At 42.5% G+C, this 24,117-nt stretch overlaps 1 protein-coding gene across 5 annotated transcripts in view; it reads left to right on the plus strand.

The window, feature by feature from the left end:
• Nucleotides 1-24,117, plus strand: part of GRK5 (G protein-coupled receptor kinase 5) — a 166,120-nt gene that overhangs the window by 79,186 nt on the left and 62,817 nt on the right. The window contains exon 4 of one of the 5 annotated variants that reach the window (XM_037401058.1): nt 6,316-6,533. The exons of 3 other annotated variants lie outside the window; for them this stretch is intronic. Coding sequence is in view for 1 of the 2 variants with exons in the window: in XM_037401054.1 (XP_037256951.1) it covers nt 6,852-6,876 (25 nt within the window). In the remaining variant the exon portion in view is untranslated. One more of the 5 variants, XM_037401054.1, reaches the window with a different exon arrangement.

The following is a 24,117-nucleotide window of genomic DNA, read 5'->3' on the forward strand; positions in this document are numbered from 1 at the left end:
AGTATTACCTTGGCAGCGGCAACCCAGAAAGAAACCAAGAAAGACGCTGCTATTCTCCATAAAGAACAGGCAGCAAATCTACATCGCCTTAGCAAACAGTGAGTCCGCACCAGTTGTCATTCAGTAGAAAGCCTCCTAAGAAACAAATATTATCACTAAACCTCTGTATTTTTATTTTATGGCAAAGACTGTGTTTGGTGCAATAAATGAGTCTTAGCAAATTAAGAAGAAAAAAAAATGCCACAGCACACTTTGAATTATTTCCAGAAGTTATTACAGGGATATGCAAAAAGGAATTAGAAGACAATATATCTTCTTAAAAGATCCATTTCAGCTCTCACTGAAAACAGAAGTAGATACTGTGAGCTGCAGGGTTTTTCATTATCTTATTAGGTAATATGAGTCATTAAGGCTAATTAATACTTATGCAGTGATTTGGAATTGTAAAATGCTATAGGAGTGCTCATGGGTCCTGTTAAATAGTAGTACTTGATTGTTAAGGAAATTTATTTTAAAAGCCATCTAGCATTTGCTGGATATGGGGAAGGTAGGGCTACATGTATGATAGGAACTTAATCTTCTCCCTGCTGAACTCCCTTGTAACTGTTACCGGTAGCGATGGGAAGAAGGTGGCAGGGCAAAGCAAGCCTCTGGTTTGGTTGACTTTTCAGCTCTGCTGGAGTTGGTGAGAAAGTTTCCCTTCAATTAAATTGTACAGGAGCCCTCTTATAATGACAGGAGGGACATGTGGAGGGAGGCAGAGAAAAGATCTGCCAGACCTACATCATAGGGATGCTGTGAAGAGCGCTTGTGGGATGAGCAGCCTGGAATCCCCACGTTTGGTGATGCATTCAGGCTTTTAGGGAGGGATGGGGTTAACCTAAGTTAATGCTTCCCGAGAAAAATTGAGAGTAGTTGGTGGAGGAAGTGTTATTTTGACTTGTTTTCTGCTGGTTATTCAGAGGCCTCTGGGATTGTGGCTGGTCTTCGTCTTGGGCTTGGCTAGGAACAGTCATGCTAGAAGTATGGCATGGTGCAATGCTGCAGGGCGGTGTAGGTGAACAGAAGAGTCTGAGCCCTGGGTTGAAACATTTTGTAACAAAAGCTAGCTTTTTTGAATGAAATACATGTAGTGGAAAAGTAGTTATTGCTCCGATTAAATCTTGAAATTCAGTCTCTTTTATTTCCTCCTTCCGTGCCCCCCTTAAGTGGAAGAGGGGCAGGAGAATAAGAAACATCCTATTCTTTACTTAAACCCAGAAAATAAGTAGTAGTCTTAATGTATATCAAAGTCACTAAAAGCCCATAAAATATTTTGAGTGAAGCAAAATTCACATTTTTTTATATATATATGCTATTTTGGATAGCCACAAAATATATAAGCAATCTTGTAGTTCTTGTTTCTGATTTTGTCTATCTTTGTAGCACTACTTTTACTGAAGCACTCTTTACCACAAAGCGTCCTTCGGCACAAGGTGCTCTTCTTTGTTGTGAGGGTCCTTGATCTATGTGCTTCAGTTCCACTGGTTTAGTTCTTTTCCTGACAGTGCAAATGGACAATAAAATGAATATAAATACAGTTTTTTGAGTTTTAAATATAAGATAAGGCACTGCAAATTATTTTATGGGTTAACAGGGTTGGGATTCATGCTCCTTGTAAATCCATGTGTGAGGCGAGACCCCAGATCAAACTTACTGCAAATCTGGCCCATTATTATTCTACTGTTCCTGATTTCTGACTTTCAAGGAAAAGAGAGGTTGAGAGTTTTTCAGATAATCCCACACATAACTTTTAATTCTGATTTGAAGACATAGTGTGAGGGAATTCATGTGAGGAATGTTAAAAGCCTGATTTTTTTGGTGGTTTGGCTGAATCCCTCAAGTCATTGAGAGATTCCATTTATTTTTCAGGTAATCGCTGTATGCTGCTTTGAAAACATTTTGGAGATGGCAATTGGAAATATTTCTGTGGCCATGAATTCCGCTAAATATTGATATTGAAATAGAAGCCCTGCTTGGCAGGGTCGAAGCAGGAGTTATGAGATCATTTCTGAATAGAGTTTCTGATTATGCCAGTACTTTTATTTACTTATTAATCACATTTTCACCATGCTAAACCAGTGCCAGGGAATTCTAAGACAAGTAAAAGAAAATATTCTCTACCCTAAACTGCTGTCTCTTAGTTGAAGTAATGGAAAGGATGAGCAAAAGTCCAGTGTAGGGAAGGGGAACAAATTGTAGAGCAAGATGGTGTAATGCAAACTATGAAGAATCTCCTGAGTTTGGGGATGAAGGTAGACTGGTATTTGGCTCTGTTGAAGAACTCCCTGTTGTCCTGGAGTTGGTAAAGTTCAGTGCAAAAATGGTTCAACAAAACGTCTGAACTCTTATAATCCTTAAACATGTTATAGACCAAGAAATTTAAGTCACAATTAAATTTATTATATTAAGAAAAATGTGAAGTTTTTTTACCATTTCAGGAGAATAATTAATTCCAAGAGATTGGAAGTCCCTATGGTATAAAGTGACCCACAAAAATGTAATCTCTGCAAATATACCTGCCAGATTCACCGTCCCCCTGCCCTGCACCAGCATTATATTTGCACAGTGGCACCTTGAGGGTCTCTTCAAGTCATGTTGATTTTCTGAGCTCTCTCTTGGACAAGTTAGGACAAGGCAGTGTTGACAGATTGGTGAAGGCTGTTCTTGTGAGCAGCAGGACCTGGCTCAACTACATACAAGTATTTGCAATGTTGAAACAGCCCTCTATAAGTAAATGCTTTCAGGCTTTCATAATTCCTCATTCAAAATATTTTTGGCGTTTGTAAACATGGCTTTGGGAGAAAAATGGTTTTAAGCACAGGAAGAATTTGGTCTCGGTCACTTCAGAAATATTCTGATCAGTCCAAACAAGCAATATTCAGCACTTGAGTATCACGTTTATTGCACTTGACCTTTCAGCATAGGTATAGTTTGTCTCACGGGCAGTGACTTCAACACACTGAGCCCCAAGTGACATCTAAGAAATAAGTAAGGACACCCTGCAAAGGTGCAGCTCGGACTCTGAAACACAAAAGAGAGAAGCCTGTGGTGAGGAACTTGCTGAATAGCATGGAATATTTGCTCTGCTGAGGCAAAGTATGACATATTCGTGCTGATCAGCTCTGCAACAGCCAAAGCCAATGGGCAGCCATGCCGTGTCAAGCAAGGTCTTTTAGATCTCTTTGGCTGAACCTGCTAATCCTGGGCATGAGTAATTAGGTGGGATATCTCTGGGAAAGACCTCTGTGCTGGTGACAGTTTGGGCCCCACACAGGAGGGAGTTAACCTGTTCCTGGGGTGGGAATGGGCCAGCACCATTAGCTCCTGGAGGCCCCTGTGTGCCTCCACGGAAGACAGGAGAATGGGTGGGCTGGGGTGGACTGCTATAGGTAGATAAGGGTACCCCCCCTTTGCATAGTCCATGGGAACATTCCTGAGGCTTGTACTGCTTGGGAAAGGAGAAAGAAGCCAGCATGAAAAGAGCAACTGTTAAGCAGCCCTTGTCTTGGGAGTGGACCTCATGGCTGTCCTTAGGGGCTTTCTTCCTCCAAGGTAGAGACTCTTCCCTTCTGAGACTGCTTTCATCCCTGCCCAGGAAACTGCGGGTGTCCATGGGACACCATAGCTTCATTGTCTTCTACAGAAAAAAAAAAAACAAAAAATATTGTCTATACCAGTGTTGTCCGTGCCAGTGTGACTATGAATCAGTGGTCAGAGCTGCAAGGGACAATTACAGCCCTTTCTCCCTGTTCTTTGACATAGACAACCCCTGGTCCTATGACTAGGACTAACGTCTTTTTTAGAATCTACTTCAAAGTCTCCTTGGGAGCCAGAGCCTTTCTTACGAGTTAAAAATCAATGTGTTTAGGTAAGATCTTCAGGAGTGGAAGGCAGCAATGCAAAGTTTCAAACTCAGCAGAGGAGCTGCCAATGCAAAGGTCACGCAAGGTTGCGGTTACTCCCACTGCGTGCTGCAATGGGCTTTGTGCATTGGTGCAGACTGGGATTACAGCTGGGCCAGCACGGAGAGAGGGAGGACATGGATCCACCCTGTAGCCCTGTGGTTTTCGCAAGTTTTCTGGCACTGGCCTCAGTTCCAAATCCTAAAGGAGCTCTGATGGAGACCTGCCATCCTGATTCAAAAAAAGGGATAGGATTTTATTCTCAATAGTGCCGTTGAACTACACACAAAGTAACCATCGCCCACAATCAATTCCTAGTAAGCATCTATAGACTGCTTGGAATCTATTAAGAGCTCCGTAAGTGCTCACTGTAACTCATAGCGTAGGTAGGATATTGCCTTTATTTTCTTTTTTCTCATGTAAGACCAGCTGAAAAGTTGTCCTTCCCCGTCCCCAAGGAGAGATTATGTTTTTTTTCCTAAGACCCAATGATTTTAGCCTTCTGTCTTACTAGTTGTTGGGGAGTGATGATGCCAAATCATGTCTCCCAAAAAGCCTTTATCCTTCATGTAAATTAGCTGATAGCTTCCTTCTGCTGGTACAAGTCAAAACAATGTTTTAACTGGCAGAATTATGTGGAATTCTGTCTCATCTGTTTTTTCCTCCCCTCAGCAAACTAGTATTTCCCTAACAAGTTCCCAGATCTGTTAGTTTTCCAGGGTTTCCCTTTTTGGTAGGCAGCAATAAGGAAGGGAATCTCATTTTGCTGCCAGCTCGCCCACTGACAACATGCATCAGGGAGGGATGGATCAGAAACCCTTTCCTTCAATTGCCTGGGAGCAGAGAACACACTGGGAGTTCAGCTGGAAGCTCTGCCTGTGAGCTATGGATCATCAAGACTTGAATTAGAGAGAAAATCTGTCCCTTTGCTTTTCTTCCTCCCTTTTCCCCACTTCATTTATGTGAGTTTAAGTCTTGGTGACAGTTAATGCACAGATAGCCCTTGAAAGGGAGATGTGTTTGTCTCCCAGACAGGTGCAGTCTGATTTCCCTCCGTCTGCTCTCGTCCTTTCCAGGGTGGAGGTACAACAGCAAGAGAGAGAGTTTCAGTGCTCATGACTGCTTGCTCTTGGCTGGCTCTGCCAGCCTTGATGCCAGTCCTGGTGATGGGTTTTGCATAGCTGTGGGTTTGATACCAGTTTAGCTTGCCAACTGCCAGCATAAGCTGTGTAACTTGCAACTCCACAGATGCTGTGCCAGCATCTGTTTCTCATCCTACAGTATTTTAAATAATGCACATTTCCAGCTGCCTTCCCCTTCCTTCCCAATTTCAAAGCACAGTTTGTTGGTTTCAGGTATTGCTCTGAGATGCATTTCCAGGCTATGCAGGCTGTGGGCAAGGCAAAGCTGGTCAGGGGCTGCAAGGTTTGACGTGAACTGTTTGTGCCCTCATCCTCCAGCTTGGTCATGTGTTGAAGCAGAAGAAATCCTCAGCTGTGAGGAGTCCTACAGCTTGTGGAATGCGTTAATTAAACAAGCGTCTCTGGAAGAGGTAAAATGGTAGAGGAGCTCTGCAGATAACTTGGCAGCTCCCTAATACAGTATTCACGGCTTCAAATCTCTCAGGAGAAAAACTGAGCAGCCTTTATAGAGGGGGTTTTAAAGCCCTACTTTCCAGTAGGAATGTAATTGAAGAACGGCTGTGAAGGCTGTGGAAGCTGCTGCTCACAAGCAGGGGAAAGATTAAATTCCTGGGCTTTGGGGTAAATTGCTAACGTTTGTCTTCAGCATTAAAGCCATCTGAAGAAAACCATTCCTAGCATACAGCAAGATGAGTTGCTTTTGCCGGGTTCTTTCCTGCATATAGGGTAATAGTTTAATGTGAATATAGCAGGAAACAAGGAAAACTGAAAGCATAATTCATTTTGAATGGCATGATGTAAGAGGCGATTTCTTTTAAGGAGCTAAAAGGCAAAGGGATCAGCGCTAAAAATTTTAAGTGGGCTCTTGGAACAATCTCTTAATGGAATTTTTTCTCCCTCCCCCTGTCCCCTGCCTTTTACAACTGTTAAGATCTATGTTTACTGCTAGTTCTCTTTTTTTATTTATAGACTTGAAAGCCATAATCAGAGGAATTTTACTTATCAGGTTATAAAAATCCTCTATCTGCTGTCCCACCAAGTCAATAAGTGTTCATTTCTTCAGCTCAGTACCAGTTCCACATTCTGCTTTCTGGACAGATTTATTCAGTATCGGTGCAATTTCTGCCCACTGAGTCAACATCTCAAGGCACAACCTCTTCCTGCCGTGCTACGACTAAGCGTTTCCTATAGTAGCCTTATAATTTCCCAAATTTCTCCTCCCCCTTCAGAGCCTGGGAAAGCAGATGGACCCTACAGGATGACCTGGAGGTCACGAAATCCAGGATGTTAGAGCTGAAGTGGGGAAGCGCATTCCAGAGGAGACAACCCTTCCACCAGGAGTGTTTGCAGCTCAGGCTGCTCTCCAGCCCACACCGCTGAGCTGATACCAAGCTCTTCAAGTGATTGCAAGTGACATGGCCTGGGGCACGGAGACAGCAGCTGTCTGGTATTTGGGTTGTTATGGTTCGGGGTTTTCCACTCGAGCTGGAACTCAACTGCTAGCAAATGACGGTCACGGGGACCCTGTGCAGACAGAGCACCCGGGAAGGAAAATCCATTGAAAAGCATCATGCTGCTCTCTTTCATTTGAAAGGGAGACAGCATGTGGGAAGCCGGCAGAGGCATGAATCACTGGAGAGAGGTCCATATTCAAATGTCAAGCCCACATTTTTCTCATCAGTCAGAAGGAGAAAACCACTTGGCAAATCCAACCCAGCCCTGAACCCGAGTGACAAAACTGCCCCTTCAGTTTGGCCTCTCATAAATGCTGGCTTTCTCAGTATGTTTAGGTAAGCACAAAGTCTGACACCGGGACACAGTTTTATTTCTCATCTCAGGATTATAAGCTCCAGTCATGTCCTTGAATCATATTGGATTGGCCCTAGAGCATAGCCAGCCCTGTCCAGATGTGGTGAACCTTCTCTCCCATCAAAGCTCTGAGCGTGACATAGAGCTAGGAATGACATGGAACTCCCGTGGAAGTCCCTGGGGTCAGAGGATTGGTGCTTGGCATTGCTCTGCAGCTTCTGCAGCTGAAGAAGGGGAAGGCTGTGTGCTGTAATAAATAATAGCTGACCTGTCTGAAGGAACTTCTGTGGCCCAGAGGAGGTTATCAGTCAACACAAGGGATCTGGCTTCTGGGTCATATTCAGGCCTAGAATCAACCAGATCAGGGTTAAAGAGCCTGAGAACAACAGAGCTATGGTCATGGTAAAAGATCATGCTGTAATTCAAGGCAATGAAAAGTGTGTACAAAACCCAATCTCTCAGGCAGCGCGAGGCTGAGGTGAGTGGTAAAACATGAATGCCGCCATGAAAACACATAATCAAAAGGCAAAACCAAATGAAGAACAAAACCAGCACCACAACAGGCTCCCTGGTTTTGTACTAGTGGAAGCTCTTCTGATCTCTTGATGCTGTTTGTCCAGGGCCTTCCCAAGCAGTCTGTGAATTACAGGTGTAATTGCAGGTGGTTTGATGCAGTGTGTGTGGGAGCAGCCTGGAAAGAGTGGCAGCACAGGCTCATTAACAAGTAGCAGGAGCAGCTGATGTTTCTGAAAGGCTTCACCCAAACCGAAGGTGAATGTGCCATGGTGTTTCATGCTGTTGCCTGTTGCAGCTGGGGTAGCATAGTAGGCATTTGCTGTCTCAAAGTACTCATGCACTGTCATTTCATGGTGTTGACCTATTCTGCTTAAATAGGATGCTTACAAAGTAGATCTTGGACCTTCTGGTCTCTAATTTGCAGCAAGTGAAACTTATGCCCCTGCTCATTTTCGAGAAAGGATATTTGAAGGCTTCATTCCAACTGAAATGTGGATACCTACATGGGAAATTTAAAGCTTAGTAAGCAAGGTTCTAGCCTTGCTTACTGAGCTTTTCAGTCTTTGAGCCCCTCTGAGTACAGGCTGAAAACCATGATCTGTTTCAGGTGATCTCAGTCATTTGATCAGAAAATCATGTGAAGGCTGGAGTGAAGAATGGAGGAAAATCTGATAAGAAACTGAGAAAGATCACAAATTAAAATGCCACACAAGAATGCTGAATTGTGGAGGGAAGATAAAAAAGAAAAAAAGAGAAGCAAACCATTTAAATTAATTTTCTGATCTGGAAAACTCCACAGTATCACAGTTCCCAAGGAAATCAATGGTCTTTGTAGGAATTCCTGGAGTATCTTACAGTGTTAAATACTGGGGTTTGTCTGAATAGAGGAATGTGAGTATTACAATACCTTCAGTGAGGCTGTGCGAAAGGGCCAGGTGACAGAATGGATGAAACCAGACTGTCAACACAGGCACCTAAGGCAAGGTGAATGTTGTCTTGGGTCTGTTCAGTGAAAATATCATTTGTGAGAGACACAAGCATATTATTCCATACTAGAGCCATGTCTTGCCGCCCTTACTGACCTAATCAGTCTTGACTGATTGAGAGCAACCAGAACCAGTTTTCTTAATTGTGCTAGAAATTTTATGTCTTCCTTCTGTCATATCTTTTCTGACTTGCTGCCTGTATTTGCACAAGCTGTTTTCAATGAACAGTGCAGATTGATTCTGGGGAAAATAAGGCAAGTCATCTGTACTCACCATGTTGACTATGTGATTCAAAAAGTGGTTTTGCTGTTCCCTGAAAAAAAAAAAAAAGAGAGAAAGAAAATTCTGCTGGTCTTTGGCAGAGGATAAGGTGACAATCTTCCACACACCCTAACTTCCTTTCATTTAAAGTCTGGCATCCAAAAAATGGGGAGGCTGTCATCATATTATGAGTGAGTTCATTTGAGAGCACGATGGTACCGTACACACAGGGGAAGCTGGCCAACAGAACAGGGAGCAAGAGAGGCCTTTTGCAGACTTTTTTTTTTTTTTTTCCTATGGGACATATCTGGGACCCTCCAAGGCAAAAATACACTTGCTTTCATCCATAACAAATGCTCTCTGAGTGCTATACCACATTTGGCAGTTGCAGCCAGGGTCAGTTCAACATGGTTTTGCCCAGGACTGTAAATTCTTGTCCATGGAGCTTGTTGTGTGGAGGTCTATGAGATGAGACCTTTTAATTAAGCTTGTGTCTGTTCTGCATGGACATTGCAGCCTATGTGGCATTTCTTGAGTAGGATGTTAAACGTAGTGTCCTGGCCAAATTCCAGCCTGGGTATTTATGTTCTGCTCGCTTAAATGCCACTGTTGGATCATGACCTGAGAGCAAACTGTGGTGCTTGTCCTTTGCTAGTAATGAATAATGCTCCTAAGACTTGGTTTATGGGGAGGCACATCAGCTGTCCTCTGAGGACCATGAAGTCATGATTCACGTTAATTATGATAGCATGCACCAGACCAGACCTTGTGGATTTTTTTTTGTTTTTTTCCTTGTAATCTCAAGGTTTATTTGCTTATTCTTGCAATATCGTTGATTTTGCTACAGCGTTAGTGTCCCTGAATTATCACATGATGTATCTCCAGGACACTGCTGTACCACAGGTCCACATAATGGGTGAAGGATAAAAACCAGATCTTTTAAATAAGGGTAGTTTCTCAAATACATGCTTCTTCAAGAGGCTTGTTTAGTCTGTTTCTGTTTTGCCAGAAAGTGTGTTTTTAGGGAGTCTCCTCCTTTATACGAATAAATCATGATTCTCTTTTGCTGCATTGGTAGTAGTGGTTGAACCTGAGAAGGCTTGGAAGGTGTCTCTGACAGGCATCCAAAGGCAATGAATATTTACTCGTATTCTCTAAACCTTTCCACTTGCTGGGGCAGGACTGCCTTGTTTTTCTGTGTTAGTCATTGCCTAAGACCATGTTCCCCTCCATATGATCTTGGTTCTGTACCACAATCAGGCATTAGCACAGTAAAATAATCTTTATTAGTAATAATGTTAGAAATTAATATCAGGAAGAGTGAATGAGGAGGCAGAACTTCACTATCCCTGCTTTGCTCCTCTGAGAGATTTGTCAGGTGGATCTCTATTCCAGCAGGGCAATTCTGCAAGGATGGAGCAGAGATCTGCTCCTGTCTTCTCTTTAAGTCTCGTATCAGTGAAGTAGCCACTGATTTCCCCTTGTAAAGAGGCTGGGTGGGGGGTACCCAGTATGCTGTACCCACTGCCCACACCACTTCCAATATCAAAATTGTATGTAGGAGTGCTTGAGTATTCCCACTGGAGTCTCCCGCTTAAGGCTGATAGATAACCCAAACCATACCTTGGTGAATGACAGAGTTCTTCTTCCACAGAGCCTGCTTTACTAACACTTTTTCCTCTTTGCAGGCCAAAACCGTATTCATTTAATTTTTAAAACTAACAATTGAATTGTCTTATTTTCTAAGTATGAAGAATGGTAGAAATTGCTGAGCTGTAGAACAGTGGCTTGAATCAGCTAAGCTGGGCACGCTGACCTGCTGAAAGATCGCAGGATCCCAGGTTTCACACGAGAGATGTTTGTGCCATGGGGTAGAGAAGCAGTAATGGATCTATCTCATTAAGGCCACTTTATATTTCAGGTTTATTTTTACCTGGAACACTATTCATTCAAGAAGCTAGCTCCACGGGTTTTAGTCCTGGGCCCAGCTGAGAAAAGGAAAGGCCATCATCTCCTCATAGCTGACTGGCAGGGACAGAGCAAGAACAACAGTTTCTAAGGGGGGAACTCATCTCCTTACCCCTGTTCTGAAAAGAGCACAACAGAAGTACTATGTTGCGGCTTGCATAGCATGTAACTCCGCGTCTCAGCGATTTAGCGCACGCTGTTGCTAGCAGAATGCAGCACCGTGGCCTGAATAGCACGTGGGTTGTGTGAGCCAAAGGCACCAGCCACCCTGCGGATCCCCGACTGATAAACATCAGAGCTTTTAATGAGAAGATGGCCCCGCTAGGAGGGTCAGAGCTGCGTTAAGGCTGATGTTGGTCATGCAACAGGCAGTAAAGTGATTTTGCCCTGCAAAGGCTACTTCCTACGTTTTCTTCTTGACTTCATCCCCACAGATGAGATCAGTGGAAAGGAAGATGGGGAGGGAATAGCATGGCGATTGCAAAACATGCTGGGAGAAATGTACTTTTCCATGCATGTCTTGCTTGCTGGACTCCACATTCCTTTTTCCCTGATGACAGTATTATGTGCTGGGTTTTGCTGGTAGCTAGGCAGCTACCCAAAGCAACAAATCCAGGTGCCAATGAAACTTTCCATTGACTGAAGTGGGTTCAAGGGCAGCAGTAACAACTTACAATTCAGTCTCTTCTGAGGCCACAACACAGGGTCCCATACAATATTTTTAACTGCAGATTATTCCACAATCTCTCTCAAAGGGTAATCTGTACTTCATGCTGCGTATCTGTACCAAGGATTTAGAAGGAAAATGGGCTATTAGTACCTAATTTACATTTTGTGTTTTATCCTTCTTGGCAAGTGAAAGCTGTGGTCAATGGTTCGGCCCCAAATGGCCTTTCATTACTCAGGCTGTCCAGACATTCATAACCTTATGAGTCCTTACCAAAGAGGCTCATATTTGTACCAGAAATATTGAGAGAAGAGAGCGCTCATGTGTGGAATATGCATAATGTAAGAACTAAATGAAATTCAAGGTAATATGAATCTCTGATAAGCAGATAGAGGTGTTTAATTATTACACATCATTGCATGAATCTCGCACAGTATCTCTTCTTTTTCCTCATAGTCTGCTAGTTTATGTTTATCTATTCAGGCTGAAGAAAAATCTCTGGAAAAGAAACTGCTTGTGTTTTGATTCCCGTATAACCTTCAAAGATAGCATCCTATTTGAATTTTCCAGTCAAGCCTTCTGAATTCAGTGAGACTACTCACAGGTCAAGGTCCTAAAACATCAGCAGGCAGGACAGAACTGGCCCTGTAACACATAATACATAATAAAGATGCTCCTCCCAATGCCAAACCTTCTGAGTAAGTGTTGCTGTTAACTAGTGGGCTGGGTAGTACCGTTCATTATCAAGGTTGCCTAATACTGCACATCACAAGATTAAGATTTTGCCAGAGTTATGTAGACTGACATTTTCAATGCTGTATTTTTTCTTCTTTTTCTTTTCTCTTTTTCTTTTTTTTGAGGAGGGGTAGTGGTGAGTTGGGGGTAAGGTATGGGATTTTTTTTTTATTATTATTATTTTTATAAGAAACAGGCTGAAAGTGGGAGACAGGATGGATAAGAAGCACAAAGCAGCAACAGTGGTCCACTGAGGGAATGAGCACGGGTGAATTAACACTGCTATAGTTAATTCCTTTAAATATTCAGGCTAAGTTGGGAGATTGTTTATTCCACTTTCGGGTGAGGTTGGTTACATTGTGTATTGCTGAGGGAGTTCACAAAGTTCAACTGTATTTTGCTGCAACTCATCAACCTGTACATCCTCTTAATCAAGGAGAGGCCACCTCGGGTGCATTTCAGGGAAGGATCCCATCCTGAGGATCTTGGAATGCTTTTCCCTCCAGTGAAAGAAACTAGCAGCTTCAGGCTGAGATGCAAAGCCTTAGCAGATGTCTCCCAAAGGTTGTCCACCTGGAGAGCTGTTGCAGAAGGGCTGGTATGCAGTAAATTCAAATCCTGTGTGTACTGCTGCATACTGTCTTGCTGGTGTAGGACAGGTCCTGGGATCAGATGGGTGGGGGATTTGGGCCGTGTTACCTAGAATGGTTGAGACTGAATGTAGAAGTGGAGGAAACTTGCTCATCTTAGGGGAACTGGAATGGAGAGACAGTGCTGCTGGAAAGATGGCAAGAAATTAGGGAGGGAAAGTGAAAGGAAAAAAATGGGGAATCGCAGTCCAGAGAGACCCTAGAACTGAGGATGATCAGCTAACACAGATTACAGCTCCTCTCCCAGCTCCCAGCAGCACAAGTGGATACAGTGACATCCCTGTTTCAGCTCTGCTGGTATGGGTATCAGTATGAGTGTCAACATGGTGGAGTTTCTGTTTCAAAGAAAACTTAAGAGCGAGCTCAGGAAAAGCTTTAACAAAAGGACATTCTTCAAGTTGCCAAGTCAAAAGTTCCCAGCCTTTTGTGTGAGCTCTTCCTAATGAGCGAGGGCTTCTCTGTGGGTCCACAGCAAATTTTTTTCCCTCCAGTTTTCCAGTTCTTTAAAAGCTTAGGAAATTAAACATGCAAAAATGTGTTAAAATTATGAGCACCTAAAATGGGTTTTGAATTAAGGCTGCCTATGCAGCTTAAATTCATATCTCTGTATATATCACATGCTCAATTTTCTTCCCCAGGAGCCCTAGTGCAGTCAGTTCAAAAGATTAAGTTAGTCTGGGGATGAAACTGGGTTGTCTAATAAAGGAGGGTAGAATGACTGACTCATTTCATGAGGTGAAAGGTGTGTGATAAATTTAAATAGGGATTTGCAGCATCAAAGGAAATGGTCTCATGGCCAAAGTAACTGAATAGCCCACTGGGGAATTGGACAGGGATAGGTCTTATGTGATGACAGGCAAGTCACTTCAAATGAGTTTTTCACAGTTGGCCTCTAATTGTACATTTTTCTTTTTCTGAGTAGCTGCCTTGAGATTTTTGGGTCTCAGTACTAACACCTGCAACCGAAGCAAATGGCAGGTTGGCTTTGAACAGAGAGAATAGCATCTAAAGTTAAATACACAGAAAATCAAGTTGCACCAATCAGTGGATACTTTTTACCTTAATCTTCATACGTTTAAGTTCCCCATCGGTAAAACTGGACTCTCTGTCTCCCAGAGGTGATGTGAAAATAGATCTGTGAATACATGTGAAGTATTCAAAGACTACAGTGGAGAATGCCACAGAAAGGTCCACAGGGAAATTAATCACTCTGTCTTCAGAGCAGGTCTGACTGGTGTGCAGTGAATAAAGTCTAAGGCCACACATTGAACCGGAGGAGAAAACTAAATACTGAATAGCTGCTCATTAAGTAAGCACTGTCTGTTCTGTGCGTTGAATGAGGCGAAGGTCCTGTGGGAAAAACAGTTTGCAGTGATGTAATTAAAGACTGTACTAGAACGCCCGCACAGTGAGGAATGGCATTCAGACTACAGGGGCAACTGTACTTTAAGTTTACCCTAGGTTTTGAGGCTTAACTTTGCAACCTCAGTCACGTTCCTTCATTAATTTTGGGTGGGTCAATGTAACGCTACAGCTGAATTCTTCCTTGTGAAGTATTATGTCTTATAAAAAAAAAAAATTCTAATCAAAAGTCATGCGTTGCTTCCTGTTTGCTTCCCATGCTGCTGCGGGTAATTGCTGCTTTCCTGCGGGTGGAATGAAGACTGTTGAAGTCCAATGGCCTCAACCATGGGCTGCTTATTCAAGGTGGTGTAAGCAGCAGGAATTTCCTTGTCCCTGGCTAGAGACCTGCATACTTTACCTCTTCCATGCAAGTAGGATGAAATTAATCAGTGTTGGTTTTCTTAGCAAGCAATGAAATTTCAACCGCTGCAATGTCGGAGGAGGAAGACTCCTCAAAGGGGACCAGGAGAAAATGCATGAATGAGAAGTTCTTGCCAAGACTTGAACACTACACTTGAGTGTGTCTGAAATGTTGGGCGCAGAGAGTAAATAAGCCGCATGACAGGTCTAGCCTAAATACCCAGCACTTCTATGGCAAGTAGCCCATACTTTCACCAAGTTTGGCATCACGATGAAGATAATATTTTTGCAAGGATGAACTGCACTCAAACAACATCTCTAATGTTTCAGTGTCGTTGCAAACATCCTTTCCTTTCAGATCAGCAATGTGGCTCTTCTTTTCCATCCCTTTTTTCCCTTTTCCTTTCGTAGAAGTACATTTTATGTGTCTGCTAAAGAGGGAATCCCTGTCTTCTGTGCAATTCCTGGGCTCACCGGAGAACAGTGCACATCAGTCCTGGGAATGCAGGTGGTTAATCTTTAGCTAATAGTTCTCCTCCAGCCTAGCTCACTGTATTCAGTTCCCATATCTTACTCTCATGGGAGAATCTACGTATCTCTATGGCAGTCTTGACTTCCATATTTTGTGAACTCCTCCCAGCAACATTGCAGTCACTAATGAAGCAATAGGAACACTCTAGCTGTGCGGATGGGCCCCAGCATATTGCTGCTGAAGTGACAGCTTGCTCTAAACATCTGAGCACCAAAAAGCCACATACAGCATCCACCCTCTCCATTCTGGAGGTCAGTATGAAGGTACAAGCACAAGACACTGCTCTTTTTGGTGGTTGAATTAGGAGGGCAACCAGAATCTAAGTGGCAGTCCCATAAGTGATCCTTTTCCCCAGGAAAAGGGTCCTCAGAGCACTTTGTCTCTAAGCATCACTTCACATTTATGGACATAGAGCTGATGCTTCACACAGAGGGAAGGTAATGTCACCCAACTGATAAAAGGCAGCATGAGCTGTTGCAGAGTTCCCACAGGTGGAAATATGCCCGTTCTTATTTCTGCCCTGGTCCCCCCCCCCTCCCCCCCCCCCATACATTCTTGACCAGAATAACTTGGGAACAGGGTTCTCAAAGGACTAATGACATCTAGTTGTGATGCTGCTTTTACCTCACCAGTGCTATTCCTTGCCATGTGTCGGTCTGGTGTAGGAGGTTATGAGATAACCAGAGATTAATAAAGTGGGTTTTTTAATACCCTTATTTTATCAAGCAGTGTGTGCAGACCTCCTGTTGCTATCTTTCAGTGAAGCAATGTCTGAGTGGGTCAGAACTTGGCTGGAGGAGTGCTGGAGAGCACTTTGGACATGCATGAGGAGCTCAGTTATGAATGTAGTTCTTCAGATTGGACATGTAGTGCAAAGGCTTGTTGCAGTATCACCTTTCAAGTGAGAAATAAAATGTCTACATTTGTTTTCAGCATCTAAATACCATAGCAGTAACTATGAGGTAGGGAACCCTAGCTGAAGTTCTGTTTAATTTTGTCTTCTGTCTGCTGAAATTCTTTCAGTAGCTTTGGGGGTGATAGTCTGGGCTTCTTGGTTTTGCAAATCTGAACACCATTATTTTGTGCTGCTGAACATTTGCAGTTGTATGTTGAAATTTAGGGAACAAAGTATTACGGGGAAAAAGCACTTTATAAGGTCAAGTCATTATTCATATTACAGTGTGAAACTAAACCAAGAAATGACAGAAAAAATGAAACAAGATAAACTGAAAAAATAAAAATATTAGAATAAACAGATTACAAAAGTTCTCAGTTTCCCTATGACAACCCAATTTTCATAAGAATGAAGAGGAAATTCTCCCTACAATTGCTTTTTTTTTTTTAATAGACCTGAGTAAAACTGGTTATGATTCTTGTATCTGGACACCAGCTGCCACAGTCTCTGCATCCATCTTAATAATTTGGTACAAAGAAGACCTTAGTACTACAGACTTCTGTCAGGAAGGAAAAAAAAATACTTTCCGTTGGCAATCCCCCTCTTGCACAAGTTCCTTTTAGTGTATTTGGGGTTTCTAAATGACTTTAAAATCTCTTTTCCACTATTCATATCCATTTTACTCAGCAGCTCAGCTCCTTCGTGCCTACTCAGAGGGGGCTGTCACTCAGCAGGCAGTCATATCAACCTGTGAATACAAACCAAGCCAAAGTCTTGGCTTAGACTCAAAATAATAATACAGTTGCAAGTAGACCACTTGTACTTGGCCAAATGATCCAGTTAAGTGGTAATTTAGCGGTGTTGTCGAAGGTCAGTGATACCCTTTAAAATTACTGAGGGTCAGTTATTTCTTTCCAGCGTATTATTGTCTCTTATTATTTAAGTTGATGATTGAGTTTATTTTGAAATTATTTTAAAGGTTGGGATTTACAAACACTTAGAAAAATAATTTGCAAGTGTCAGGTTGTGGAGTTTTGTGGTACTTGAAGTTTGGGGTTTGCAAACATCAGGAGCAAAATGGCAAGGAAAAATGAATTTAGCAATGAAGTAACAACTAATAGCAACTAGTATTTTGTTAAAAGAATCACTAATGGAATGTCTGAGATGTTTAGAACTTGCAGTGACTATTGGATGGCACGCAGAGTTAGTAATCCCCGTGAATAGTTTTATTATGTGCCTGTCAGCAACGTATGCTGCTTAAATACGCATTCATGGAGTGACCGTGCTGGTGGCTGTATGCATTCTGCCATTTTATTGACCTGGTAAAAGTCATCGTGACGGCTGCTTCAGTTTCTACTCAGGCTAGTTTAGAAGTCAAAGAGTAGTTTTGCAGAAGCCTTTTCGTCTTAAGAAAGTGATTCACAAGATGTCTCCTTTAGTTTCCTGGAATCGAGATGTTTATTTTGTGCTATGTACAACAGCAACAGTTCTGTAGATTTCATAACCTTAAACATTCAAATTACAACTTTTACTGAAATTTTCTTTCAGCACGTATTACTCAGAATATCTCCAGGCAGGAGTCTAAATAACAGCACTAGACAGAAAATCAGTTTGGTGTTTCACTTAAAATCTTGAAGACTGGACATAAAAGTCCCAAATAAAAAAAATCTCAGTGGCTACCTTCTTTGAAGACATATCATCCAGTTCTGTCATCCCAATCCAAAGCAGAACAAAATGAGAACAATCAAGTGTTTGTTCCCCAAATTTCCCAGGGCGCTTCTGAGGTGAGCTTTCATATTTCTTTGAGGGATTTTTTCCCATTCCTCTGGCCTTGCCACAGAGACATTGTTGAAAGTCATTTAAGAAGATAAAGACCAACTCCTTTTCTAGTTGGGGTGGTGGTCACGATTATGGGGTGGGCAGCCCTTCCCCTGAGGCTGCAGAACAAGCACCGCATTCAAGAGCTTGGAAATTTTGGTGATGGTGCATCTTCTGTGATTAATGTGAAGTAGTTTGGAAGTCCACCATGCCCTGAACAGCTTTGTGACCAGCCATGAAGGCAACAGATCAAACACTGTTCTTAGGAACCCTCATCAAAGGCATTGATCCAGGGGAACGGGCTTTTCAAGTGTAGTTTATGGGAATGATAGCCAGCTTACCGCTAGTCCTTTGAATTTTTTAACCAGAAGTATAACATACCTGTCCGTCCGTCTGTCTCCCTGCTCTTTTTGCCTTTTTGTTCCCTTTCTATGCACTGTTATTCTAACTGGTAGCCAAATGCAAAAGAAGGGATGTGTTTAAGAAAATGATACCTGATAATTTCAGTTAAAAAAGAGATGTAAAAGTGTCCCCGTTGCACATGCACGATCCCAATTTCATGACATTTAATCGTGGTGCATGCATTTCCACTGCCATGCTGATGTTGACGGTGCAGCTGAGAGACAGACTGAGTGTTTTATTCATGTGAATTGTGCTTGACAGAGGTGGGAAAAGTGGGCTTGATCAAAGACCCACTGGGATTGATGGGAATCTTTCCATCCATTTCAGCAGGCTTAAAGATTGCCTTCGTATTTGTCATCCTCCCCTGCACCCTGTACTTCACACAACAATATATATTTTTGCTTCTGTGATTTAAAGAGGCTCAAACATTAATGGCAAGCTCCATCTTCTCAAGCTAAACGCACTCTTTGACCCTGCAGTATCTGCAGACTGCTTTTGAATTCGGGGCTTGGGCAGTGACCCATGGTGGAAAGGATGGAGTTGCCTGAATGAGCAACTTCTAGAAGGTACCAGAAGTGTTGGAGGAGGGCTGGAATAACTCAGCAGAGTAACTCAGATTTTGTTAGGATGCGAATTTGTCTTCCGCTGGCGAACAGCCTAGTCTTAGGACAGAGCATTTGCTCTTCACTGTTTGACTGTGCTCCTGGCACAAGGCTGGGCGACCAAATGTCTCCCCTGAGACAGCTGAGGGTCCCTCCCCAGGCTCTGGACCCCACTCATGTTTTTCTGTGTGGTAGCTACATTGAGCTCACAGGATCTTGTTTGATCCTCCTGCTGCTGCTACAAAAAGGGTGGGTGGGTCGTTATCCCTCCTGCCAAAATCTTTGTCCAAAATCAACAAAGCCACATACGCATTCTGGTTCAAGTACTCGTGCAAACATATTTATGCAACGGTTTGTGGGATTTGACTTTCAAATAAAATTCCATGAGCAAAGCTTCAATACCGCTGCTTTCAGAAAACAAATGAGAAGATCCATATATATCACCAAAGTGTATTTAACTGTGAATTTGTTAGAAAATTCTCCAAACATTTTTTCCGTATTGGTCCAACTCTAAGGTTTGGACTGTTTCCATCTTCAGCGTAATGCTGCTGTGATGTGTGGAGTTTATCCTTGTAGCCTAATACCATGAAAAGAGTGGAAATAAGGAAAGCTATACAAAGCAAACAATGTCTGCATCTGAATAATTACATGCGATGTTCGGTGATCAGGAGATTAAATTTTGTTTGTTTTAAAAAAGACAGCTGACAAGCAGAGAAGATTAAGTTGGCAGGACTTAAAATCAGCTTGGATAATTCTATTGGCTCAAGTAAGCTTGATTGCATTTGTATTTTTAATTAATTAAACTTGGATGGCCGGTGCCAAAGCAACGCTCGCTGTAACAGCACAGATGAGGGTCTCCAAGTTTTTTGTAGAAAATCCTACATTCACGGGGAAAAAATCAACCAAGGCCAAAAAATGTGTTCTTCCCTGGGGCTTCATATGTAAGGTCTAGAGCTTTCTACAGCACAAAAGTGTTGCTTTTAACTGCAGACCAGGACGAGCTGCTGTTTGAAATAAGGAATCTATCAAGCCATTATCCTGTCATAAGTTGTAACAATTTCCATATTTTATGAAAAATAAAAATAAACCCCCCCCGATGAAATATTTATTGTTAGAGGGAGTGTGCTTTTGCCACCAGCAAGAGAACGTCATCACAGCCCTTGGCTTCAGGGTTTCTGTCCTGCACCTGCGCAGCTCTGGCCCTGCCAAGATAAATACTCTCCAAGACAGGGGCTACGTCGTCATTTTTAATCTCTGTGAAGTGCCAGGTGAAGTTATGGAGCAGTATAGCGGTTAATGTATAAAAAGACTCTGCTGTGCTCTCTTGGACTACATTTCCGCTCCGGGAGTTTGCATTGCAAGTAAATAGCAAGGAGCCACAGGGCTATCCAGTAGCACTCTGGGCTCACACACTTTAATACCCTTATTCTGGCCACGCTGCTTTAGGGTAGGGCAGTGCTGTTAGCCCCATTTTATAAATACAGTGTGCCGCTGAGGTCTGCAGGACGCAGAGTACTGGTTGTACTGGTAACTGAATTCCAGCAGGAGCCTAGATGCTTGTGTTAGGCTTTTATAATGTGACTGACTGCCACAGTTCCTGGGAATTTTTGAATGAACTGAAACCAGGCATTTTTACTCCTGCCTTGTATTCTCTAACCATCTGGCTTGCCTCACTTTTTAAATGCACTGCTGAGGACAGGGGAAACGGAGTGTCCTCAGCATCTCAACAACAGGTTTTTATCTTAAAACAAACCCCAGAAAACAACAGGCAATCAAACCAAACAATCCCCAAACCACAGAAAAAACAGCAATAAGGATGAGAAACTTCCCTTCTGATGCTTCTTCCCATTCCTTCAGCATTCCTCAGTAGTCGCCGTGAAAAGGAGATCCCTCGCTACTTTACTGCACATGTACTTGACCAAGTTCTACAGTTTGTAAGCAGCAACACCCATGTTTCTGCATCAGAAATGGGCCCATAATTTCCATTTCTCAAAGAAACCTGTTATGTTTTTCACTGCAAATACATGAGTTCCTCGCAATGTTTGTGCAGTTCTGCCTGGCCGTGACATCTCTAGTACTAAAGGCCATCAAAAACTCAGAAGGTAATAAGTGGGTCTGCAGAAGCGTTACCATGGCCAATCTCAGGGTCTTGCTTTTGAATGCAAGGATTATCTTTTTCTATTGAAACATATTTATTAGAGATGGAAAACCATCTTTTGTAGAATGCAAGAGCTAATGTTCCAGCTTTCCAGATTATTCTGAAATACAAGAGCAACACAGACACTGTTAATAATGCAATCAAAGCAATTTAAATCCTTTTAAAGCATCCACAAAGGATCCTTTGATAAGATGCAACTTCCATCAGCCTCAAAGACTAGGCAGTTTAGTATGTACTGTTTATTAAGTTTATACATAGACAGTGGTAATTCCACTTTTAGCTGGAGAAGAGCAGCAGTAAATTCTAAGACATAGTCATAAGCACTGGTGTTAGACTTACTGGTTTTAAATGAAAAAATGTATTTATATTAATACAGCTCTAAATGGGGTTATTCAGTGTTTAAAGATGCAATTTGTTTTCCAAGACACAAAACAGTCCTGTAAACTTCAGAGGCTTTGGTCTTCTTTTTTTAACAAAAAGAGGGAAATTACTACAAGTGTGTATGATGGGCTGTGAGTCTGTTTAGTTCAGTCGTGCAGCATATTTTTTTAATCATGCTTTTAGTTTTTGCTTTTGTCCTCCTTTTCATTGTGTGCCCCTGTAAGAGAGCTTACATGTAGAAAGCAGAGATGGGCAAAAAAACAGAAGTGGTTTTAGGTTTGGGCTGGGATGGTTAGGATCTCTTTTTAGCAGCATCCTCCCTGAGTTTGAATGAGGAGGGAGGCGTGCGATTTTGGGACAACTCTAGCTGAAGTTTCCATCCATCCCAGGGCTGGTGGGAATCATTCTGACAGGCCTCAGCCCCTTGGAAATACAGAGTTTTACTTTTGGCATGCCAACATGCCAAACCTTATGAACTGACCGCTAGCCCCTTCTGACTGCTCCCTATCATCCTGCGTGAGCATCAGGACTGAGGGCGTCCTTGTATTTGAATGCTTTCTTCCATGTACTCGGTGGGCTTTTTGCTGTTCTGGATTAAAGCAGGCTAGAGGAAGAGAACAGCAAACAAATAACAGACCTGGAACAACAGCTGTTTGAAAGATTTTGATTCACCTTACAAATAATTTGGGAAGATGAGTTCTCGTCTTGGGTCATTGAGCATGAGCAGGAAAAAAACAAAGTTCTCCCTACATCCACTTTGGGGTTTCCAGGTGTTAAGGAAGGTGGGGGGGTTGGATTGGCTTTTTTTGTTGTTTGGTTTTGGGCTTATTTGTGCGGGTTTTTTAGGCAGCAGAATTACATTGCATTTGGATCTTACTCAGTTTTAATCCAGGCTAATTTAATGCCAAGGAGAGCAGGGATCCAGAGGCCAAGTCCAAATTTTCCCATGCAGTAGCATGGTGCATGTCTTCTTGGTGATGTTCCATGCATTTCTTTGAAATAATCTTCCCTTGGGATCTAGTATGCTGGAAAATAAAATGCTACTTAATGGATGGTACATAAGTGCAATCACTGGCCACACCAGTAAAAAAAGCCAAAATGATGTTCATGCCTTTTGTAGACTTGAAAAGTGAGATTTAAACTGGCCTCATCCTGCCCCAGACATCTACAGGAGGGAGCCTCACCAGCTGATGACAGGTGCTGGATTAGCAGCCCTACAGAACAAGGGCTTCTGCCCAGAAACAGAAGTACAACTTCCCATAGCAGTCTCACTTAGACACCTGCAGTTTGTACTGGATCAAACAGTATCAGAAAAGACTGGTTTGCAGCCAACAGTCAGCACCCGGTTTTGTAGGTCACCACCAACCCATCAAACCCCACTGGTATATTGCAAATGTGAGCAAGGAGGGCGGACATGGTCTCTCTGCAGACCACTGTCTCTCCAAAATTGCTAAGGTGGTATTTTAAGCAGAAAAAAAATTGCTACGTATTTATATGGGAAAATAAGAATAAAAAAAATCACAAGGCACAGAGTTTTTTATCTAATTGAAATAGTAGACTTTTTTTCCCTTTTACTTGAAAGTCAGAGATGTTATCGTCAGCAGCTTTCTTTATTACCTTGGTTTGTGTTTCTCACTTCCTCAATGGCATATTTTGATCAGTATGAAATTTTATTAATAGGACTATTTTTTCTAGGCATGTGCTTTCATCTTTTCAGAACCTTACCAAACAAATCTGAAAGCAGAACAAATCTAGCCATAGACTTTGAATGGTGATGGTGTTATCTGTATGCAGGTGTAACTATTTTGGTATGTTCTGTGTGCTGGGTGCTCTTTAAAATAGTATTTCAATACATAAGCTAAGAAGTAAAGGGAAAAATGAGTCAGTAGAACTTGGAATAAATGTTGTTTATCTTTATTTATCTTATGAATGTTTATGATGGCATTTTATGTAATACCTGTTTCTGTATTAGTCTGTATTGTTGCTCTGTTAGGAAGAGAAAGAATTCACTTGCTGGTTCACATTATTTGCCAGTGATATTTCCTAAATAAAGACTTTAGTGTCAGTGAGAAGTGGCTGCTTTCCTAGGGCTTTGACCCACCCAGCTTTTCACCCCCATTTTGGGTGACTTTGCAGGTGTTAAACAGGATTGCACCGAAGCAGGAGCGTCTGGCTACCAAAGATATCACTCTCAGAGCTGTTTTAGTTACACTTCATCATCATAAGCATATGGTTTCACTTCCAAGTGTTTAACATTTCCATTTCCTCAGGAAATCATTCTTTCTATTTTTTAAACTTTTCAAACTGGATGGATATTTTTACTGGCAGGCAGGCTGGGAGCGACACGACGATTAGCCCCAGCCCAGGGAGCCCCTGGCTGCGGTACCCGCCTGGCTCTCCATCCCCTCCCCTCGCACAGCAGCTCCTGAGCCTGGCTTGGGGTGCTTCAGCCAGGTCCCCGGGGCGCAGCATGCTGTTAAAACACTTCTGCTTTCCTTACTATAATAAAACTAGCCACTCCTTGTTTCTGCCTTAGCTGAGAGAGGTGTTTTTCTTTCTTAGTCCACTCCAGGACCCATGCATCCCAAGAATTAGTTGAGAGCAGACTCCTTTAGCTGACTTAGTGAGGCCAATGGCAAGATCAGGGCCTAAGAAAATATTTTATGTCACCTGCAAGGAATGAAAGCGGTTGCATCATGTATTTATTGTCCGTATTGGCATATCCAGCACTTAAACGAACATGACCGAGGAGTGGCTGGCTCCAGGGGACTGCTCTGGATCTTGTGTTTTCAGAGATTATTTCTGGTATTTCCTTTTTCCTCATTATGAGCGGTCACCCTCCTCATGTGTTGGCCAAGCTATGTACCGTAGGAGCAAGTCTGTGCTC

This window comes from Falco rusticolus, chromosome 9 (assembly GCF_015220075.1).
Source record: "Falco rusticolus isolate bFalRus1 chromosome 9, bFalRus1.pri, whole genome shotgun sequence".
In the NCBI taxonomy this organism is placed as follows: Eukaryota; Metazoa; Chordata; class Aves; order Falconiformes; family Falconidae; genus Falco; species Falco rusticolus.